The sequence below is a fragment of the Polypterus senegalus genome, chromosome 9, assembly GCF_016835505.1.
Source record: "Polypterus senegalus isolate Bchr_013 chromosome 9, ASM1683550v1, whole genome shotgun sequence".
NCBI lineage: Eukaryota > Metazoa > Chordata > Cladistia > Polypteriformes > Polypteridae > Polypterus > Polypterus senegalus.
The window spans coordinates 91,126,381-91,151,320 of NC_053162.1; the positions used below are offsets into that span (position 1 = coordinate 91,126,381).

General features: G+C 36.7%; 1 protein-coding gene across 1 annotated transcript in view; it reads left to right on the forward strand.

Moving 5' to 3' along the window:
* plcg2 (phospholipase C, gamma 2) overlaps positions 1-24,940 on the forward strand; it is a 201,546-nt gene that overhangs the window by 32,581 nt on the left and 144,025 nt on the right. Inside the window, exon 2 of the mRNA XM_039763474.1 lies at positions 8,748-8,955. Within this exon, the coding sequence (XP_039619408.1) occupies positions 8,763-8,955 (193 nt within the window). The 5' untranslated portion in view covers positions 8,748-8,762. The remainder of the gene's footprint in view (positions 1-8,747; positions 8,956-24,940) is intronic.

Genomic DNA, 24,940 nt, shown 5'->3' on the forward strand with positions numbered 1-24,940 from the left:
TGCCTCATTTGAGTACTGAGAAGTGAAAGAGAATAGGTGAGAGTTAGTAACAAATTATAACTATCATGTTTTAGTGCTAATGACCAACAACAGAGATGCAGTCTGTACAGTTAATTAGCAGCTCTAGTCAGGAAATGCTAAACTGAAGTAGTGAGTCTTTAGCCTTAGTCTTTAGGATTTGAAAGCTGAGACTAAAGGGGGCATCTCTTATAATAGCAGGCAGATCATTCCTCAATTTAGGGGCCCTGTAACTAAAAGCTCAACCTCCCACTGTTATTTTATTAATTCTTGGAATCATAAGCAGACCGGCATCTTGAGATCTTAATGTGCACTCTGGTTTGTAAGTCATGATAAGTTCAGACAAGTAAGCCGGACCTTGGCCATTTAAGACTTTATATATTAAAAGGAGGATTTTGAAATCTGCCCTAAACTTAACCGGAAACCAGTGTAAGGATTTAAGAACTGGATTTATGTGTTTGTATTTTCTTGTTCTTGTAATAATTCTTGCAGCAGTGTGAGAATCCATTTTCTTTTCTATATGGCACTTCTGGAGTTGCTGATCAAACTGGCATACTTTGCTACATTTACTTTTTCGGCTAACACTTTTATCCAAGGTGACTTACAACATTTATGATACAATTGGTTAGAGCTTTGTGGTTTTCCAACTGGAGTGCAGGCAGGTGAAGTGACTTGCTCAGAGTCACACAGTGTCAGTAGTAGGATTTGAACTCACAACCCGCGGGTTTGAAGGCCGAAGCCTTAACCACTACACCACAATGCCTTTGTTTAAAGCCTTCAACATGTAGACTCTATACAAACAGATATTTTAAAGTCTGTATCATTTGGATATTTTTGAGTGTCGATTTTCGTTCACATGTTTTATCATTTAAAAAATGCTAATGTATTTCTTTGTCCTTCTGTCTGTCTGTGGGATATATGGCTTGAGAACAGAATGAGGTACACCATCCTCATTTCAAGGAAGCTTTGTTTCATTTATTTAATAAAAAACTAATATTTGTGCGATCCATTGACAACAGGCGGCTTTACATTAAAATAAAAACATTTTTCACTTTTTTGGCTAAGGGGTGCAGAGTGACTAACACTGATACCTGAAACATCTGGTATCCTGGTTAGATTAAAAATGTTATGCTACTTTTTATTTTTCTTTATGGGTTGACATATTTACTGGAAAGACTCCTAATATTAAAACTACATGTCAAAGCCAAGTGATCAGAAAAGCAACGTCACTTATCACTGAAGTTGAACTGATGTCATTGTGCTATCTAGTGAGTTCTTTCTTGACATCTGACAAATTTCTGCTGTCTGTGTTAAAGTGTCACAATGGAACACAGCGCTGCAGATTAATGTCACAGAGATATTGGCTAAATGTCTGCCTGTAACATTTAATGTTAGAATAATGTGAATTAGCATGATTGTTGATCTTTAGTTTGTTGTTGCCATCTGATGTACAGTATGTGTTACACCTCACTGCTGTCCTTTTGGATTGTCCAGACTTACGCAGAGTGCACAATAAAAGCTTGTGTTCAGGGGCAACTGGGCGACAGACAACTCAGCGAAAAGACAATTGGGTGACAGAGCTCGGTGAAAAGACAACTCGGCGAAAGACAATTTGGCAAAAAGACAATTTGGCGAAAGACAACTCGGCGACATCCTTTACCAGTTAGGTAATAGTTAGGTTCAAAGACATTTTTTAATGATATTTAAATGACAACGTGGGATGCCAGAAAATCCACAGAATCACCTGCTTTATGAGAGTCCCAATACGTTGAGAGTAAAGATAATCCTTAAGCCGTACTCGCAGGTCACCTTTTGTATTCTAAACAATGTTATCATACGATTACAATCAATGCAATTTATATAAAGGAGTAGCAATTTTGGTTGCAGAAGATAATGCAAGATAGAGTGTGTTCCATCTACAGAATAAGGTTCATTAGTCAATTATATACATTTATTTTCAACATTTTAAATCACATTGTTATTTAAATATAATTAAAAAATCTCTTTGAACCTAACTGTGACCTAACTGGTAAAGGATGTCGCCGAGTTGTATTTCGCCAAGTTGTTTCTTCACCGACTTGTCTTTTCGCCGAGTTGACTGTCATCCAGATGCCAAAAGCTTGATATCCAATTCACTCCTAGCCTAGCCAAGCCACTTTCACACACACCAATGATTATATCGCTCTTGTCTGCCGCGTAACATACTCTAGACATGATCTATAAAGAAAATAAAATGTATTTAATGTCCATTAATATGCCCTACTTTAATGAAGTATGTGTTTCTCACATCGACAAAGACTAAATCCTTCACTATAATCTATGCCATGGCTTGACAATCTTTAAAATTTGCGCCAAACTTTGCATTAATTTGAAGGAACCCATTACCATTATGCATAAAGTGTTTGGTGGAAATCAGACATTTCCTTCAATGTCTGACATTTTTGCAAGTTTCTCTGTTAAAGTAACTAAACAATAAGCTAATATACTTTTTTACTAGTAGCCAAGAAATCAGAACATTATACACACTTTAATCAACTGGATTTTATTAATTACACTGAGAAATATTACTCTGTTGGATAGCATGTAGGAATGTTTTAAAGCTCTGCAGGAATAGAGCAATAAAGTATTGGACCTTAGATTCTATTGTAAATGATACATTTGTCCAAAGAATTAAATAATATGTTGCTATGAATGAAAAAGATATGTTTTCTGAGCAGTAGAGGTGAAACAAAGCACAAAATAATAAGGTATTCAGTGGCAGCAAGGATCATAATGGACTTATAACCTTTCACTGAGTATTAAATGTTTTGCTCAGGCCTTTTGTTTCTTGTTAATTTCCTTTATTAGGACAGATTTTTGTATTTCAACTTTTGGTAATTTAGAGAAACATTGGGAATGTACACCACATGATGAACCACCTCAGGATCCCAAATTAGGACCTGAGTGCAGCCGTTCAAAGGGTGTCACCTGAGCACAACACTACAGTAGTTCAAATGGAATGGAACAGTTAAAGGTTTTTTACAGTGGCTAGAGCGCCAGTCCTGCCACCAGGCCTCGAGTTCTCCAGGCAAGTTGGAGGACCTGCTTGCATGGCTGGATGCATATTAACATCATACCCAGGACAGAGCAATTGCAGGTTAAGGCCAAATGGAGTGGAATCAATTCTGGCGTTTGCAGGATTCGAACTGGCAACCTCAGAGCCACCACTCCACTTTGTTATTATATTCTTCACCTAGTTGTTGTTCTTATAATTTTTTTTACTGTCTATTTAAATATACCTAAAGGGTGTTACGTTTAAGGTGTCATGTCTGCAACAGGGATTATCAAACAGTCCACAGACCTTTGAACAAGGCAGTGCCACAGGTGAAGTCCTCATTGCTATGCCTACTCCATTCTAGGCAGTCCCACACAGAACTGTACTATGTGGCTTCCTTTTAAGAAAGAGAACAGCCCCCTCCTTTGTGTCTGTAAAACAGAATCTCACTTTATCAGTAAAACTTAAAATTTTAAAATATCCCCTTTCTTCTAGTCATGCTAATGTGCTCAATCAACACTGACTTCTTTTTTTATCAGCATTCACATCACCTCATGTATGTCTCCAGTCATAGCTACAAACTGTATTTTGAGAAGTGGAAGAGAAAAGCAGTGAAAGGCATCCCAACAAATTGAGAGGACAAAAGAGAGAGAGATGGCACTATAATGAGATTAGAAAGTGTCACTATCACAGACAAAAGATTTATGTGCCTAGAGTTACAGTGGATTAGTTTCAGAACTTAAAACACAGCACTCATGCAGATATGCAGACATGCTGGGATGACAGATAGGTGAACCAAAGAACTAGAATTAAAGCTTCACTTCCTTCTACAATGATCTGATTTCTTGTTTGGTGTCTGCTCAAAATACAAAGGAAAGTAACCCCAGTATAGAAATACTTAAAAAAATAAAACCTAAAATGGGCACAATTAAAAATACTTGAGATGTTAAAAAACAAAATGTCTACGCATATTTCAGTCAACAGTAACTACAGTATTTCAGACATATTATTCTTGAAATCATATTGTTGGCAACAGTCTGAGGTGTATATGACAATAATCCTAAGATTTGTTGGCTAACAATTAAAAGCACAGAGAGTTATTTTTGGGTGGTATGTCATGAAAGTTTCTAGGTGGATGGAAGAAAAATGTCTACTCAGTTACAAGGGAAAACACTATTGCCATGTTCTTTACTTACCTGAAATAGCTTCTACAATGGGCCAGAATGGCAGTTGCCTTTAATACAGATATCCAGCCGTTTGAGTTGAGAGTAGTTAGGGTCCACTAGCATGTTCTCAGAAGAGGCTATTATAATTTCAATTAAAACTTACCCTTAAGTTTTTGAAACAAGCAAAATTATAAGAAGTCTATACAGTATTTCAGTTATAAAATAATAATAAAAACTAGGGGGCTTTGCCCCCTGTTCGCTTCGCTTGCCAACCCCCGTGCCTGTGCTACGCGCCATCCTCTTTGCGGTTTTGTTGCTCGCGTATAGGGATGCGGTTGTACAATTTAAACGAATTTTTATTTTCATTGGAATTGTTACAAATGCACAATAGAATTATTTTACATTACAGCGAGTAATTAACCATATTAAAAGAGTAAATCGTAATAATTTGAAAGTAAATTATGTTTTATGTTACGTTAGAGTTTTTAATACAGTTTTGTTCTGTTTGGCTTTGAAATTAGCACGCAAATACTTTTTAAACTTACACTTTTACTATAAAATTTCAGTAAAAACAATTTTTTAATTAAATTTTCGCCAATATCACATTGAATTTTGATTCTGTATTTGGACTTTCATCGTGACAATGCAATGCATAACTGCTCGTGATTGAATTTCGTTTCTTTCTCTCTATTGAACAAAAACAACTTTTTCAAATGTTTGGCTCCGAGATTTGTTAATTGTCTTTGCAGAAGCTATTCTAACCGAAAAAAATGTTAACATTTTAATACGAATGGCATATCAAGATCTCCTTTGTTGTGTAATTTTATCCGCGGAAGATGTACTACATTACCTTTCTTGGATACGTCTATCTTTCTACAGTAATTGGTGCTGTGGAAGACCGGACGGTGTTAACAGTTGTAGTTATTCTTTGGGATATTGTAAGTTGATGTTTTCATCTTCACACAATCACCACCAACTATTTCAGCATAGACTATTGATACACATTTAACCAATTTGCCGTGTATACCGATCAACATTTTTGGAGTTAATTCATTTGACTTCATTGTTTCTCACTGCTTGGATTGCCCGTGTACTCATTTCTTCTGTTGATAACCCTTCGTGATGAAATTCTTCAATAGGATTTGGATGTCTTCTTTAATTGGGAACTTAAAGTGAGGAAAACATTTATAATTTATAAGAGCTGAGAGAGCAATAAAATGTGTCTGTCAAAAGCATTCACACGAATGAGAGGTGAGATTACCGTGTGCATGGTTGCAAATGATTGAGAGGAGGGTGTGACTTAAAAAAATCTCAAGGCCAAGGTTTCAACTCACGGGACATGAAAAATTCTTCCAAAAAGTCTCATCTCGTCTTCCAAAAAGTCTTGTCTTGTCGCAGAATTATTTTATTATAATATAGAGATATAGTGCTGTTGATTAATCAGGTGTATCAGAGGTACTATGTAACTAGGTACTTTGTATATGCAATAAGAGCAGGCATCATGACAGGCAGTGTGGTGTAGCAGTTAACACATTGGACCTAAGCCTTCTAACCATGAGGTTGTGGGTCCAAATCCTGTTACTTTCACTGTGTAACCATCAGCAAGTCACTTCACTTGTCTGTTTTAATTGGATAAAGCAAAGAAATGTAACCAATTAACCAAACTCAAATGTCCTAAGTTGGCTGGGATAAACGTGCCAGTTAGATAATAAGTAGCAATAATATTATTATGCCACTTGAGATGCTTACTCTTGAACATGGTATAAACATTTGCCCAGAATAAAACATTCCTGCATTAGATCAATTTCTACTTTTTCTAGAGACTTTGGTTTTGATGATGGTGCTTGCAAAACACACTTTTACAGGAAAGGTTATTCTTTTAAACTGAAACAGGTAATCAGTAGGAACAATCTAAGCATATACCATTATCATTATTAGATGTTTACGTCATTCTTTTTGTTCTTATCAGTTATATGTGATTCCCATTTAAAGTCCACAGATGCAAATGGATATGTAAAGAATTTTGGGCTGGGGCATCCCCAGTCAAAGTTAGCCGATGTGTATGTAAATGTAAACAGTTTTGGAGGGCGGGGTGGGGTTGCCCCTTTTCAAAGTCTTTAGATGTGAATGTGTATTACAGTGGAGTAGCTTGTGTGGAAACCATTAAAGATTAAACTAATGGTGTTGGTCACTTCTCTAGGATTAGCAGGTATTAGAGACTTAGCCCCCTCTGTGATTGTCGTGTGTGGTCTTGCATATATATAAATCATAGAGAGCAGGGGGCAGGTGGGTTTTCATGCACATTCATTGATTACAGCTAATTTGTACATGATGGACAAAAAGATCAGGGGCTTACTGGTAATGATCATGCATATAATCCAGAAAAATTTCAGGGGCTGATTGCAACAGATGAGGGGCTTATGTTTCTGAAGCCTCTCCTCCTCTTCCGATGCGACTGCATTGGTCCAGGCAATTTCTTAGACTGGAGGACCACGTCCGCATCTACTTTCGCGCTGGAGCTTGATAACCATTAAGTTCTGTATCTTCCTTGCGCTTCATCAAACTTTCTCTTTCCATTTCAGACCTCATTGTAGATTCTAAACATGATTAAATCGATTTTTTTCTGTCAACGGCACAGCGCCTTCTTCAGTTGTCCATCCAACTGACTGGCTAGTGATGCTGTTGGGCCCGTCAATCGCTTCTGCTCCATCCTTTGATTGCATAAAACACACTCTAAGTGAATTGCAGAGCATGTATGCTATTATAATATTAATAAATATCAACAAATAAAAAAAATGAAAAATTAAAACACACAGGTCAGATAATTTTCTTTTTTCTACAACATTACCAAATTTCAATCAAATCAGTCAAAGCATTTTTGAGATTTTAGGGTATTTAATTTCTCTATTGTGGGGAGGTTACATGTTAATATTGATATGTCCTTTCTTACTGAATGCCTATTGTCTCAGATGCACCATCCTGCCAAATTTCAGCTTTTTAACTAAAGGGGAAATCATGTTTTTGTTGGTGAGTGAGTGAGTGATTCAGACAGTCAGTCAACTTTGCATTAGAAAGATAGATAGATCTTTTATTTTCATGGGAATTGTTACATATGCATAATAGAATTATTTTAGATTACAGCGAGTAATTAACCATATTAAAAGAGAGTAAAACGTAATAATTTGGAAGTAAATTATGTTTCATGTTGCATTAGAGTTTTTCAGAGCCTATAGATAGATAGATAGATAGATAGATAGATAGATAGATAGATAGATAGATAGATAACAGTTAAATGTATAATACTATATACAGTAATATTTACATTCAAAAGTATTGCCCACCCAATCTAACGTATCCACTTTGTGTATATGTGGATATTACAGAATTAATAAATCCATGGAGGCTGTTAGTTAGCTAGCTAGCTAGATAGATAGATAGATTAGATAGATAGATAGATAGATAGATAGATAGATAGATAGATAGATAGATAGATAGATAGATAGATAGATAGTGAACAGAAGCCTCTTTCTGTGTTACTCTACATCAGAATAATGATTGCCAAAAATAAATTTATTATAAAAAATATTTATTGCATAAAAGAAAATAATATAAGGGAGGGCTGAGTAAGAGGAAAATGAATAGTAATGAACATTAGCAGGAGGACAAGACTAAAATTTTCTGGAGGTCTGGCCTTGCTATTTCACACAATCAACAGAATCCGTCTTGGCCGCCATACTGTAAGCTAAAGGGAATAAACCTTAGATACCCCTGTCCCTTCTTAATTGTTCACTGCCTCATCTTGTTCAGGCCAGCTAGAAAATATAAATTACTTCCCCTAAAGTCTCTTTGTACTGTTTTTGTGGGTTCAATTCTTAGTTCTTCTAGAAAAATGCTCTTTGAAGTATGTCCATGTACCTGGAAGTTTTCACTATACATTTTAAAGCATTTCAAATGAAAGTGGAAATACAGTACTAGAATCTTACAATTAGGGAGACCAACAGAATGTATTTCTAGAGTATGCAGTCATAGTAAGATTTACATTAGATAAAAAAGTGTCTTATACAAAGCATAAGAGTCTCCAAGGCAACATAATATAAATAGGCTATTAGTATTTTCTGTTTATAAAGATTGAATCTAAATGTTTATTTAGTACAAGATCTACAATTACTTATAAATGAGTATTTCTGTAAATACCCCTCATATTTTCTTACTTCTTGTGCTTTTGCACAATACTGTATTCAACTCAAGGCAAGAACTACTCTCTAAGGCCCAAGGACAAATTTTCTTTTTAAAGTTTTCCTGTATGTTTTTTGTTCAGGGGCTGCTATATATTTTATATACCTTTTTTCTCTGCTCTGCCCAGCTATGTATTGTTAATCGGCTTACCATCTAACAAGTTATTTTTAGGCTTGATAATGGAGCAAATAATGAAATACTTGTTTTCAACAGTCTAAAGTATTGAGAAAAGTTAATACATGAAGCTACGGTAGTGAAGTAACTTCTTTTTTTCTCTGTTTTTCTTCTGATAGGTTTCAGCAGGCACAATGGCTTATTTACAGTCTTCAGCAAACATGTCCACGCTGTCTGAGTATCAGAAAAGTCACATCAAGAGAGACTTAGAGATGGGAATTGTGATGACCGTCTTCAGGCAGAAAATCGAAAGGCTTACTGTTCAGGTCATCATGGAAACCAGACAAATTGCTTGGACAAGAACAGCAGACAGATATGAGGGAGTCTGTAAGATACTTGATAATGTTCATTATTTTCTAGGGGTGGGATTAATTTTAAAATGTTGATGCAATGTGTACCAATATACAGTAGATCTTCATTTACTGCTTCATTCTTTTAACATTTCAAGGAATATTAATCCATCCTTCTATGCTTTTAAATGCAAGTCCGGCCTTCAGAAAATTAAGAAAGAAAAGCCAAAAAATATTTGAGAAAGTTAATGTTTTCATAAGCTTTAGAAAAAATATGGTGCCTTATCATTTTTGCTTTGCACCCTCCCCCATCATAACCTATCGTCTTGACGGGAAGGGTGAAAGCTTTAGATTTGTCAAAAATTTCGATGTTCGGTTTTCAATGGATCTCGATATTTATACCAAAAACATAGCTATCTCAATGATGGGTGTGTGCCTGTGTGTCACAGTTTCTTGAAGACTGTCTAGAGCTAAAATGGCTGGACAGAAAAATACCAAACTCGAAACTTAAGCCTATTACGAGATGATGATGTGCTGATTAGTTTTTGAGCCAAATCATGCAAGAAAAAGAGAAAATCTAGAGGAACCTTATAATACTGTAATTCTGCAATTAATTATGAATTCTTCTCATCAATTGCCAACATAATTACCTATTTTATGATCAGAAAGATCAGCATCAGAGTGATAAATAATTACTGAAACGTTCCAGTATAATTCGGGTAACTTGGTTCCTGGGGCGCAAAGCCTGCTGACGGTCATGTCTGAATTTTTAAAAATTTGTATTAACCATTACTAACTCATTATATCACTTTATCCTTTGTTAAAGTCTATTGTGCTTATCCTGAAATGGATTTCTTTTTGTCTAAAACACTTTCCATACTTTTCAGGCTTCTATTAATCCAAAGGGATGGTTGCCAAGTTATGATCCAAGTCTATTTATCCATGTATTTAAACAACTGGCTTGGTCTAATTTTAGATTTATGAGAAGCAAGAGTCTTTCTCAGCAGCATGAAACACAAGACAGGAGTTAACCCTGGATTGGTTCATCACAGAGCACAATAACACCATGCACATCCACACTATCACTATGTCCTGCACATGAGTGCCGACAAACACGAGCAAACACGTGCATGGTTGATCACTGCACCACCATGCTGTCTGCTGCAAATAGGTGGAGATCATAAAAGAGCAAGAGAAAATAACACGAGAGACAGCAAAATTAAAGTCATTAATGAAGCAGAAAGATACGTTTTTTGGTATTAACATTTTCAAGTGATTCATAGAAAATCTGAGGGAGCCCAACAGACAAGATGGACTGGAAAAGAGTTGTGCAGGTTAGTTTATTTGGCATTTCTAAATTAGCTTGTTATATATGTGATTCGGCTCTGCTGTGAACAAGTACCAGGATTGACTCGGGCTCCCTGCTAAGCTAAATCAATGTTAGCTACAAGTAGTGTCCAAGGCTTTTGAATTCCTAGGGTCTTTTTCAAGACATCATAAAGTCTAAGCAAATAACTACCTTGCAGCTCAAAATGTCTATCCTCTTAAAATCTATGCAAGATGATTGAACAGTCACACCTCAGCTACATAGGATCAATTTTTTTCATTGTCTGCTTTGATCTGCTTTAATCAATACAACTTTCTGAAATGCTACAAACAGCTCTTCTAACTTTTCAAATTAGACTGAAACTGAGAATATATGAAGTACTGTCAGTTTATTTAGACTGAGTAATGTTTGTTCAGATGAATTTTGAGTTAAGGCTGCAAACATATGAAAATGATAGCACAATGCAGCTTCACAGAGATATGGCGGAAGGAAGGCATAAAGAGATGTGGTATAAGATGCGCAAAATGCAAATATTGCTGAGTATATTTACACACTGATAAGATGGAAGCATACATCTCACTGTCTGGAAAAAGAATGCACAGGGCTCTATTGTTTATTCTTTTTGCCTGAACAGGACAGCTTCGTATGTGGTGTTGTTTCTGTGTACAGCTATGTGAATATAATTCTGCACAGAGATAATAAAATACTCTTCTACGTAATTCATGTTAAAAGTATTATGCAAAATATTATGCAAAATAAAAACACTACAGTGTCATCTCACTAACATAAACACAAAGAAAAGAAACAGACACAGCAGGTTTTTCCCATGGCTATATAGTTCCTTGAGAACAACTCTTCTTTATTGCTCTTTATTTAGTTTATAATGGGGATGACTCAACACTGCATTGTTGCATTTTTCATACATGAATTTTTCTTTATTGCCGATGACAAAAAATTAAATAACATTTTTCATTTTACTCAATAGTGTAAACAGCATTGGTCTTAGCTCCTGCTTCAGATCATCTTCCACCCACAAAAACATCCTTACCGACTTAGTTACACAATAACTTCTATTAGCCAGTCATTAAGCAATGTTTCCACTGTATGTATGAGAATGATACTATTGTAAAATGAGGAGCAGGTTGGTCATCTGGGCTTGTCTATTGATTTTTCCTTTAAAATGCGATTATGGAAAATGAAAATATGCTCACATTTCCTGGACCTTTTTCTACATAAGGGTATTCCTATATGAGTCAATGGGATGCATTGTCAAGAGGAAAGAGAATGAGCTTTAGAAGCTCAATCTCAAGATCATGTCCTCCCTAAGCGTACCCCCTATGGTACTTGAACTCTTGTAATTGGGGCAGCTACTCACCTCTCACTCTCTCATTAGTTTGTGCACATGAGAAAATAGTCTGAAGTGGCCAACATAACCTGTAAATAGCAGAGTGCAACCAAATTTTAACTTGAGGTATAATGTGAAATATGTCACTCCACAGAAAGGATATCTGAATGTGTCAGCCAGAGGAGAAATATCTTGGTGGTAAGCTACTAGTCCATAAAATAATGTAACATTCTAGAGTCTGTCCATCACCTGGGAAAAAGCAAGCATTGTCCACCCAAATGAATTGTCCTACCCCCTCCGTTTTGGACTACAGAATTTCTGAACACTTCCACCTACTTAACTTCATACTTTAAAAATAGTTGAACGTTGTAAGGGGTCAGTTAATTCACACCATACTTCCCGCATGATACACGCAAACAGACCACAAAGCAAAACATGTATGTGATCATAGACAGAAACACATTCATAATTGTTGCTGTCTCTTTGATTGATGTATTGATATTCTTTTAGTCAGCAGGTGACAGTTTTTGGTCAATGTCACATACCTAACAATGTCACAGTAGAAAAAGTGAGACTCTGCTGATAGATATACATTTGTATCTGCTATTACTGATTTTAAGAGGAAAAAAGGAGAAGATGGAGTGTCAGACCTATTAACCAAACAGTGATGAAAGGGAGAGTGGATATTCTCGTGAGCGAGGGTCCTACATGATGAACAGATGCAATTCAAATATTTTGTGTATGTCTGTCTTAAGCTATAGGTGACCTGTTATGTCATTTTCAGCACTTCATTCATCATTCTGGCAGTTCCAGCTTCTCCTCAAAATTCACTACTTTGGATATACATCACCTCATAGTTAGAAAAAAGTTCCATGGGCAGCAAGTGGTGAAAACTTTGTGTATGCTAGCCATGCGCATAGGTGTGCCTTTGTGTCTGAAGTCATTTTCACTGCGTGGCTCTCACACCCAAATGGACATATCAAGTATAAATCAGCAGTTCCCACAAACTGCATTCCGTATTGAAACATTAAACTGGAATTAAAAATGGCTTCCTTTGTAATTCTGAAATAATGTTTTGCAATATAATGTAAGAGTGCTTTACTGGCAATGTATATGATTTTCATTTTGAGCTTATATTGTTTATTTAGCAACTGAACTAAGCTTCCTAATGACAGACGTTATAGGTAGTCTATGTGTATGCCTCATCCATCTCACATTAACATTTTTAAATACATTGTCCTGAGAGTCTGTGAATTTGTTAAGAGAGCTGTAATGTTGGAGGGAGTCAAAAACAGAAGTATATAACTATTTGTTTGAGCAGAGATTATTTATCAGGTAAAAATGTTTAATTAATAAAAATCTGACTGACTTTATAATATGAAATGTTTGTTAGAAATGAAAATGAAAGTAAAGTTTTATTCGTATAATTGCTGTAGCTTCATTATAAATGAAATATGACACCAGCTCCTCAAAGAATATACTGTAAGATGCTCCCTCCAGATATTTTACTGACATCAGGTCTGTGCCAAAGCCTGTGCAACGTCTGGAAAAAGGCAAGAAACAACTTTCAGTCCATTTCATGGCCCACTGACACTGGGCCAATTTGCAGTCTCCAATTAACACAACACATACATCTTCACATGCGCGATGAATCCCGTAAACACCAGAAGTGACATTACTTCATTAGACCCTCGAGCATGTCCCTTAACCTGCAATTGCTTTGTCCTGAGTATGATGTTAATATGCAATCCAGCATTGCAAGCAGGTCCTCCAATTTACAGGGAAAACTTTGGGGTTGGTGGCAGGATTGACATTCCAGCCACCATCCAATGTGGTGCTGAGGTGTCAACTTCTGCACTTGGGTCCCAATTCAGGTGGTTCATTGTGTGGTGGGTGCGGCAACACGCTATCAACACATCCTCCCAAACTCTCTCTCTCTATACAGTAACCCAATTGATCTTGCTTATCTCAATAGTACACAAAACCGCTGATATAAGAAAGTAAGTAGGTTGACATTTTTGTATATGTAAATGCAAATTGAAATTGTAATTGCAAATATTCTCCCTTTCCATCCACTTTTCCAGGTGAAGATTGAGGTAAAGAGACTGAACTGAACAGACTAGGTTAGAGATATAGTACAATTTCTCCAGAGTCCTACATGAGCCCCTTGACTGCACCTGGCACATCCCTTTAGTAGGATACCAAATGGGCATCCTAACCACATGCTTAAAACTTCTTATTTGGCTTCTGAGGAAGCAGTGGCTCTGCTCCAAGGTCATGCAGTATCAAGATGCTCATTTTACCTCACAGTGTGAGCTTGGCAACTGAGAACAAATCAATTGGGTCTCTTGTATTTGCAAAATCATTTAATACCCAGAGGATATGATCATAGGGGAGGGATCATAGGAATGTAGACTAATTCATAAAATCCTATACATTATTAGAGAATTTAGCTTCAACACCATAGTCAAGGCCTCCAAAACTGCAAGTCTGTTGCTCAGTTCAACAATCATTTGTGTCCTCATTTGTGAACAAGACACCAAAGTAGTTAAACTCCTCTATTTGCTGCTGACCCTCATTTACTTGTAAAAATCAGATCATTCTTTTCAAAAGAAGAACATGAACTAAGATATGGAGGTACTAATTCTCATGCTGACTGCATCAAAGTCAGTTAAGGATAGCTCCTGCGCATTTGATATGATCAAGTGGACAAAGTTATCAGAAATAGCAATTACATTGATTGCATCTTGCCTGAAGAAGGGGCCTGAGTTGCCTCGCAAGCTTGCATATTGTAATCTTTTTAGTTAGCCAATAAAAGGTGTCATTTTGCTTGGCTTTTCCCTACATTCATAATGGCTAACATGGTACAACACCCTAGTACTTCAGAAATAGCAGAAATGCATCCCTTAATTTTCTAACATGATACTCACTAAACCTCAACTGTGCTTTGATATAATATTCCTAAAAAACAAAAAGAAAAGAAGAAGCAAGGTGCATCCTTGTTAAAGCTCCATACCTGCATTAAACATACTTGCCTTGACCACGTTACCTTATACTCCTGTAGTATGTTCTGCATATTTTAAAATCTAATATATAATCTGTATCTATTAACGCAGAATTAGCCATTTTTCAATTGCAGGTATTAGATTTGATGAAGCATCATTCCATAATGTATCCATCCATCCATTAACCAACCTGCTATATCCTAACTACAGGGTCACAGGATTCATAATGTACACTCATAAAAATAATAGTTATTTAAAGGCATGTTATGTTTCTTTACTATGTTGTGTGGTTTTTTGTAGAACTATTGCTTGAGAAAGCACCATTTCATTCTGGGACAGACTCTTTGCATATGAAGATGGTTCTTTGTGCTTTGAAAAACTTTCATCCATCCATCCATCCATTTTCCAACCTGCTGAATCCGAACACAGGGTCACGGGGGTCTGCTGGAGCCAATCCCAGCCAACACAGGGCACAAGGCAGGAACCAATCCACCGCAGGACACACACAAACACATCCACACACCAAGCACACACTAGGGCCAATTTAGAATCACCAATCCACCTAACTGGCATGTCTTTGGACTGTGGGAGGAAACCGGAGTGCCCGGAGGAAACCCACACAGACACAGGGAGAACATGCAACCTCCACGCAGGGAGAACCCGGGAAGCGAACCATTTATGTGGAAAAAAAATCTGAAATCTTTCATGTATGGTAGTCTATGTAGCAGGACAGCAACAGATTAAGAAAACCTGGACTTAGCTTGTATTGTTGTATGCAACGAGAGTCCTTTTAAAATCATGAGCCAATGGATTTCCCAAATCTGTTACCATATGTTCATATTTAATTACGGTATATATCCTGTGATGGATTTGTATAAATAAATGTTCCTTCTTGTGGATGGGTGTTTGGGGAAACAAAAATGGTTCGTCTATGGCATTACTCTAAAGAACCACTGTGGTACCTTTATTTTCAAGACTGTATTACTCTACAAAAGAGCAAATGAAAGGCTAGCAACACCAGTGTCTTCCAAAAAGGTCCCAATAAAGTAAACTCCTAAACAAATACAAACAAAATATTATTATTACTTAGAAATGAAAATATTGTGTCAGTGTCCATACATGGAGAAGTATAGCAGTGTGTAGGTAGGAGTTAAACTGATTAAAAAAAAGGCAAGCACTGGTGACCATAAATGCAAACAAAGAGTTACAGAGAGCATGATAACAAGTGTTCTGAGTTACACTACATACAATATTTATATCAAAAAGAGTATCTTGTATATGTGGATCGTAAAAAACTAAAATAATATTCTTTACATCCAAAAATTAATAAAATAATATTCTTTACATCCAAAATGCTCCTTATAAAAAATGTTCAAGGGCATTGTCACTTTCATATTTCTCATTCCCACCCACATAAAATGAAGCGAGTTGGTAACGGTTACAGCTTAGACTATGAGCTTTGTTCCTGCAACTCATTTGCATTTAAACACTTTCCCTAGAAACCGTGTTGCTAGTTATTTGACATTGACTTTTTTGTAACCTCTGAAACAGAAATTATTTACTAGACTGTTTGCTTAACCTGCCTTTTCAAGTTCATGTTTTATTTGCCATATTTAATCAATAAATGATCCAACTTTGACTCCAGCCTTAGGTGGAAATCAGGCTCCAAAACCCAGTCCATGAAATATTTTGTACTACAGTCAGAGGTAATGTAGCTTAGGTTAAAAATATGACTTTCATTGAATTTGGGTCCCCACAACCATGTAATGAACTAATTCATAACATGAATGGATGTATGTATGGATTATCTTAGCACAAAGAAATACAAATAATGGGAAGTTACTTCTGATAAGCAAACATTTACTTGTAGAGCTGAGTGTTTCATGACAGAAATAATTATAAAACAGTATGTTTAACTTTAGTTCGATTGCCTTAAATCATTTAAACTTTTTTTTGGTATCAAATATAAGAAATATTTATCTATTTATTGTCTTATTCTCCTACTTTAATTATAAGGTTATTTGATAAGTATATTCAACAATATTCTCATACTTAGAAATACACACATCATTTGTGTTGGTAAATAACATACACTTTTTGGCTACTGTATGTTGTGATGACTTTTGCAAAACAGAAGAGTTGCACTGTTAAATGCGGTAACTAGCATATTTAAATTTTTAAAACTATTAATCATTAAATGAGAGTTCCTTGCTGTAGTTGTTAGTGTCATACAGGATGCGCAGGCATCCTAAGCAAGAGAGAGAAAGGTTGCTTACCCAGACGGGAGGCCCCAAGTGGATAGATGGACATCCTGGCCAAGAGACAAGAAGGTTCCTTGCCCACAAGGGAAGACCCAGGTGGATGGACAGGTGCCCTGACCAAATACTGTATACTGTACTTACAATACTTTCCCTGGCTGGAGTAAAAGGGAAGGACAGGAAAGAACTTTCTCAAAGGGCTGCTATATGGCAGCAGCCCTGGATGTTGTGGCCTATTTGGACACCAGCAAGGAATGCCAGAAGTTGTAGTCCAGTAGCACAGCCATGCTGGGGTGCTGCAAGTGGGTGCTGTAGGGAGTTACAAGTACTCCAAATAAAAGGGACTGCCCTGCCTTTTCCAGGCGAGTTGGAGCCGGTAAGAAGGAAAGCAACATTCGGCTGAAGTAGAGCAGTATGGCAGAGAAAGGAGAGTAGATGAAAGAGGAGGTGCTTGTATTTACAAGGTCTGTAATAAACACCATTTATTTGAACCCGGGACTGTGTTGATGTGTTTGTGTTTTGAGGCTCTCTGGCAGCCCCTAGCCTTCACAAGTGAAATCATATTTTCGAAATGATGACATATCTCATTGTTTAGCATGTTAAGACACATGCTTTCATTTCAGAATACCATACTGTTCTTTTTCAGTAAAAACCTTTTCGCTCTTTTCCGAACAATATTATATGAGAGCAAGGTGTTCAACCATTGATGGTGTTTGCCAAGTACTTTATTAACTTTTTTTTGTGCTATTTATTTATTTATTCATTTTTTAATCACTGTACTCTGTGCTTACCTGTTGGCCCCCAGTTTGTTCATGTCACTTAAATGGTTTTAAATTATGCCTGCATTGAGGATTGTGTGTGAGCACTGCCAGCTATATTTGAGATTTGAAAGAGTCAGGTTGCCACAAGTGAGTTGTGACCTTGTATGAGGTGCTATTTAGGACTTCATACATTCTTAACAGTTCATACAGTTTTTACTGAAATGCGTAAACTGTGTACAACATATTTAAACACATTGTAAACTGAAAGTATACACTATAACCTGAAATGTGTACACTATATACTATGATTTTGTCATTGTTGATTTGAAACAGCCTTGTGATGTGCTAAAAATGACTTAATTTGCAAGCAATTAGCAATAAAGTAACAGGTGAAAAATCAAGGAAGTTGAGAATTAGTGTACACTGTTCTGTACTTTTTATCAGAGTAGTATAGAGTAGGGTGGCACAGTGGCGCAGTGGTAGCACTGCTGCGTCGCAGTTAGGTTCGCTTCCCGGGCTCTCCCTGCGTGGAGTTTGCATGTTCTCCCCGTTTCTGGGCACTCCAGTTTCCTCCCACAGTCCAAGGACATGCAAGTTAGGTGCATGGGTGATCCTAAATTTTCCCTAGTGTGTGTCCTGTGGTGGGCTGGCACCCTGCCCAGGGATTGGTTCCTGCCTTGTACCCTGTGTTGGCTGGGATTGCCTCCAGCAGACCCCCGTGACCCTGTGTTAGGATATAGCAGGTTGGATAATGGATGGATGGATGGATAGTATAGAGTATATACTCTAGTGGGAATGCTTTATGTCCTAAACAATACCTTATGTTTTGGTAGAACTGCATGAAGATGTCTTCATTCTTTGCATTTTGTCTCATGGGATTTTTGCTCTTAACTGAGCTTCCTTTTGCTCTCTCAGTAATTTTGTTTAAAGCATATGCTTTATAATCCTTTAATTATTAAATGCATTTTATTTAAAAATTTTTGTTTTTATTGTTTAATTTGTAATGAATATGTTTTATATATATATTTATCCATCCATCCAGTATCTAACCCGCTATATCCTAACTACAGGGTCACGGGGATCTGCTGGAGCCAATCCCAGCCAACATAGGGCGCAAGGCAGTAAACAAACCCCGGGCAGGGCACCAGCCCACCGGTCTATATATCTATATCTTATATATATATATAGATATATCTACTGTATATAAATACATATATACATATAGATATATCTTTCTTTCTCTGTCTTCTCTTTTCTCTGCTGCCTTCACTCCTCTACTCACAAGCACCTCTGAATTGAATGAGGCTTCCCCTGTTATGTTGCATCCGGATGTGCTAAGGTGCACCCTGATGATCTTCTTGCAGCACTTTCCGGTGTGGCGGAAGTGCTGCAGTCCAGGGCTCCAGAATTGTCCTCTCAGGTCCCGGGGGAGGTATTGTCTCTCTCCCGATCCTTCTATTCTTCTAAGAGCACCAGCCCTAGCTATGTAAGCCTGTGCTGTAAAAATTCCAGGGTCCTAGAAACAATTGAAATCATCAGAAAAAAATTGAAAGGAACTACTCTAGGCATGTCTCTCCTAGGAGGATTTGTTCTGCTGGCGTATATATATATATATATATATATATATATATATATATATATATATATATATATATATAAATATAATGGCTAACAGAGATGCAAATTCATCCATCTACTTTCAAAATCTTTTGTGCGCAATGCTGTTTTAAGGGCTATTGCAGCCTAGCTCGACAGCTGTAGTTGCAAGTCATCAGCAAGCCCTGGGTGGGACACTACTTATCAAGAAACACTGTGGCACACAAATTTTTTTGCATATGGTATTGTGACAGTAAGAGATTTAAGATGAATGCTGGTGTGTTACAGTAAGCAGTTTGTTTTTTTTTTTTTTACCTTTTCCTTAAAAAAAAACAAAAGGGTATCTTTTGAAACACTAAGATCCCCAAGCATCTTTTCAATATGATGGATTATGTAAACATTTTTAATTCAACTTTTTATCTGGTTAAGGTAGCTTGGTGTTGCATTTGTTAGCCTCACAGCTCAAGAGCTCTCAGCTGGAGACCCTGTCCAGTTAATGCCTGTATACAGACTGCATGTCCTCTAGGTGTATTTGCGGAGTTTTTCTTCTGGGTACTCTGGTAATTCTGCCACATCCCAAAGATGTGCAGCTATGATGAATTATGAGAGTAGAGGATAAACATAAGTATACACGAAAATATGCACTGCTATAGACAAGCACCCAATCCAGGATGAAATTCTGATTAAGCAGGTTGGAAAATGTTTTACTTATTTCATTACAGATTTTGAATTTATGTAGCTTGCATAGATCTCTGGCTGTTCCAAAAACCTCTCTTTTGGAGCCATCTGTGTATTTACAGAACATGAGCATGAAGTTATTTCCTTTATGAAAGTCAGTCACCCAAAAAATCAGGTGGTGTTATGTGCAATAAAATAGCTCATAACGTGAATATCTTATGTTGTATTGCCAAACTGTAACATGATATGATATACACGTTAAAGACTAGAGTAATTCTCCTCAGTTTTTAAGCATTAATATTTTTGTTAGACTGTAGTATCAATATGTTTCTTTCAGATTGAAAAGGAAAAAGAGACTATGTCCTTAAAATAACATCAACAGCTCAAAATTCCCTTGAGCATGGGAAAGGCACTATATAAATTAAATGTGTTATTTTTATTATGATTAAACTACACTTTGTAGTTTAAAACCTTATTTTGTTGTTTTTATATTTTTAAGTGATTTTAAATGTCACTTGAAAAGGCATTGTGCAGAGGAATATGTTTAGCATGATTTTACAAATTATGCAAACCAGTATTAATGCTATATCTTACTCTCTTCCAAAAAAAATAAATAAATTGATTAACACAATACAATATGAAAAAATTTACTCCAGTTTCAAATAGTATGCAGGATGCTTTGATAAAAAGAAAATATTATCCTTAATTGACCTCCACTTAGTAGTGATAAATATCTTGTTTAAGTTCTCTTATTGAATAGGGGAAATAACCAATAGTGAGTTAGAATTATCCAAATCAGTTTATTACTCATTAAATAAGACAGGCGTGAAGTTTAACTCAACACCATTGAGAATCTGCAGCATTATTATGGCAGCATACAAACTGTGCCCTAGGGACTTGAGTGAATGGGAGCAAGTCTCCCTAGAAGAAATCACTCCTAGCAAGTGTGCAAAGCATGCAGACACCGTCAACAAAAGATTTAAAGTTGATATTGCTGCAAAGGGTGGCTCATCCAGATATTTATGTGTGAAGGTCAGTAAACTTTTCTATGCAGTTGCAGTGTTTGACCTAATGACTAACTAATTTTGTGTCTAAAATGTTTCATCTTGAACATATGAATAAGTTTGCAATGAATTTTCAGATTGCAGCAAGATATGTAACTATAATTTGTAAACTGGCAACATTCTAAGACTTCTAAGGGTCTGCATAAGTGTGCAAGGTGATGTATGTTGGCAAGTGTGAGCAGATTTCTGTTTTGCTATAGTCATTTTTTTCTTTAGATGTGGCAAGTTGTATCTGTATAGAGTTGGGTGTCTGTTCTAATGTAATCCATTTTTGCAGTGTTGTGGCTCTATTATTCCAGTACAAATTGAGACACCATTGTGTTTTAAATTAGAAATGGAAAGATCCTAAAGTGCAACAGTATAAAGAGGCTAGTTGGTATAGTAATAATAACAATAAAAATAATTAATTACATGTATATAGCACTTTTCTCACTACTCAAAGAGCTTTAAATAGACTGTATCCACCACAAAAATGTAGCATTCATCTGAATAATGCAGCAGCTGCCATTTTGCACCAGTACACTCACCACAAATTATGCATTAGAAGGTGAAGGGGTAAGAGAGATAGATTGCCAATAAGGTAAAGGTGATGATCAGGGGGTCAGAATGGTCAGGCCATGGTGGGCAATTTAACCGGGACACCAGGAAACACCCTAACATTTTCAAAAGATGCCCAGGGACCTTTTGCAATTTCACAGAGACAGGACCTAATATTAGCATGTAGCCCAAAAGACTGCTCCATTTTAAAAGCACAGTCTCCCCATCACTGCACTGGCACATTAGGATCCACACACAGACCACAGGATAAACACCCCCTGATTGCCTCATCAACACCTCTTCCAGCAGCAGCCCAAGCTTTGCCTAGATGGTCTCCCATCCAATTGCTGGTCAGGCCCAAGCACGCTTAACTTCAAGTAGTTTAGTGCAGGTGGTAATACACTGCTGGCGTGCCTTATTGAAGCTGTAATTTAACTGTCTGTGTTTGGAAAGTTGGGGAATTTTAAGCCTTCAGTAGATTTAGAACACAGTAATGTGGGTAATCTGTTTCTAGAAGGTCTTCCAAACCAAATAAAGTTTGTGTAAATTGAATTAATCTGATGTATGGTTTTATTGGGAAGAGATAAATATAGCAAAGAAATTAGAACTTTAATTCAAGATACTTTACTACATTTATTTTAATTATTGGGGTTCTTTCTTACTTTAAAAGAATACTCCACCCAAAAACAATATTTTGTTTAAATGTTACCTACCCCAAGTTGTAATAAATGGCAAGAAAAAAATGTAATCTCGTTTTGTCATGCAAAAAGGAAGTAAAAAATGTTATGACTCAGTGGTTACCATAGTTGACCCATGCCAGACAACAGTAAACAATACCAAAGCATCCATTAAAAAAATTTCATGTTACTTGTGTCACATAATCCATATGCAATGTCATCCATGTGTTTGTTCACATGTGTTATAAGCTGTTTTTAAATAAACCAGTACTGGAAGACACTCTCATGAACAACGACGGAGTACAGACACGGATGATCGATCATCTAAATTGAAAGCCAGCCCCACCCCCTCGTTCATTGGTCAACAACCCTGTCTTCAATTCAAAAACAATGAAATTGTGAGAACGTGTTGTACTATTTTCAAAGCATGCTGCTTTCTCCAGAAGTAAGCCTAAATAATTTAGCAAAAAATGCATACATTTTGCATGGTTTGAGTATTTGTCTGGATAATGAACATATGGAATATAGTAATAAGTAACATGAGAATTTTTTTTTCTTTTTTCCATTGACGTTTTTCATATAATTTGCTGTTGTCTGGCATAAGTTCCATTATATGATAGTATTGTCTCTTATTCTGCTTGAAAACATAAGATGAAATCTTATTCTCGACCATCACTATCAAGCACGTGTGGTAAGTAACATTGAAACTAAATTTTGTTTTTAGGTGAAGTATTCCTTTGAATTGCACAAGAATTTGACAGATAGTTTTGAAACTTTATGTTTTTATTGCTGGTTATTTATTATAAAATTATTTGGACTATACTCATAGGATAAGATTTTTCTCCATCTCGTTTCTCTTCATCTTTTCCCACTTCTATGTGGGGTCGATGTGCCTGATCAACCTTCTCGAAACAGCTCTTTTTTTCACCCTCTCACCAGTGAAGCCCAGGACAACTACAGGTAAACTCCCAGGGACCTAAAAATTTTTTTGTTGTCACAAAAATGTAATTATAATGAGATTCTGTATTTGTTACTGTACAGTAGTGCTTTCTTTAACATGTGTCCAATCATTTGCAATCATTTCAATAGCTTATTTTGCGTTAATTTTAATCTCCTTCTGCCTACAAGTTATGCTGACAAGAATTTTTCTCAGCATTTCCTTGCCATAATACACTTTCAGGGTGTGAATGCGATGATGCCTAAATCCAATGGCTGAAGCACTACTGTGCAATTGGGTGGGAGGAATTCAACGCAAACATTATCTAAATGCAGAAGCATCATGTGTGCAGCACAGTTACCAACCAGATGCCGAATCATCCTTTTCTTCTTCTTCATATTGTGAGGTTTCTGAAAACTTTTGGGATTCCCCCCACTCCCCACCCAAAGGGAACGACATACTGAAGTGTGTCCTGAAGTGTGATTACAGCATCTGTGGAAGATTGTTTATTATTTGCTGGGGCAGGGCAACAACAGGCTCACAGCGGTGCAGTGAAGCGCCACAGAAGCAAATCATAAAATTGGGGTCACGCCATAAGTCCCTGTCTTGCACCCCAAAACATGAGGCTTAGTCTCAGTACTCTAACAAAATCAGCTTTATTTAGTTTGAAATAAGAACAGCACAGTTATTTATTGTAGCGTGATCTGCCACTCTGCTACACACAGACACAGCAGTCAGGCAGGGTCATGGCCAGGTTAGTGACCAAGTATTTCCTGTTATCTGCATTTACAATGTATGTGCTCTTAACCTTGCATCACCCATCGAGATCTGTTCTGTTTACTTTGGCGGAGAGACGCAGCATAGCTATGAGCCTGCTGTTGCCCCGTACAGATGCGGAGATCGCACTTCGGGACGCTCTTCGGCGTGCTGTCTAGTTGGGGGAGGTCCCAAGAGAGTTTACAAACCTCACATTTTCTTGAATGAGTGCCACATTAATAGGAATGTTTCTTGAACGAGCATCACTGAACCACATAAAAACTGCTTTTTTCGGCGTCTTCAAATGCAGCAGCTCACATACGTTTGCAACCCGAAATTTTTCTTTCAAGAAAGTTGACAATGTCGATGGTGAAATTCTGAATTCACTGGCAATGTCTTTTTTCTTTTTGCCGTAATCGAGAGCTGCAAAAACGTAGTTTTTTTCTAATATGAACTGTTATCGTTTTTTCGTGTCTGCCATTTCTATAGGAGGGTGACAATGAGTTAAATTCCAAAAGATGTTTTTTAAATGTTGATGAGCAATAAGCAAAAGGTATCTCTAAAAACCGCAGGAAACAAAAAAGGCAAAAAAAAAACAGTACAAGGAAAGGTCGAAGAAAGAAAAAACAATTAGTGTTTCTGTTTGGGGATCGCTGTGCACAACTGAGCTGCAGCCACAGAACTAGCTGCTTTGTGGATGATTCATTCGGGCATTTCAAGGTCTTTTAGGCACTTCGTTGTAATGAAAGTATTTACTGAATGTACTTCATAGTAACAAGATTTCTACAGACTCGTGTCATATGGGAGAGCTGTCAGGACCATAAAAATACTTCGTAGTAATAGAAAATTTCGTTGTAAAGATATTCGTTGTAACAGAATTTTACCTGTAGATATATTTACTAAAATTAGTTTTTCTAGTGACTTCAGCAGCCTTACACCAAGGAAACACATGATCAGATATTCCCTTCTTGTACCAATTGGAATCAAACAAAACCACTTCTGCAGTAAACTCACCATCAGTCCCAATTCTTATCTTTGACGGTTCTATAAAGTGTACATGGATTTTCAACTGCCTGTTAAT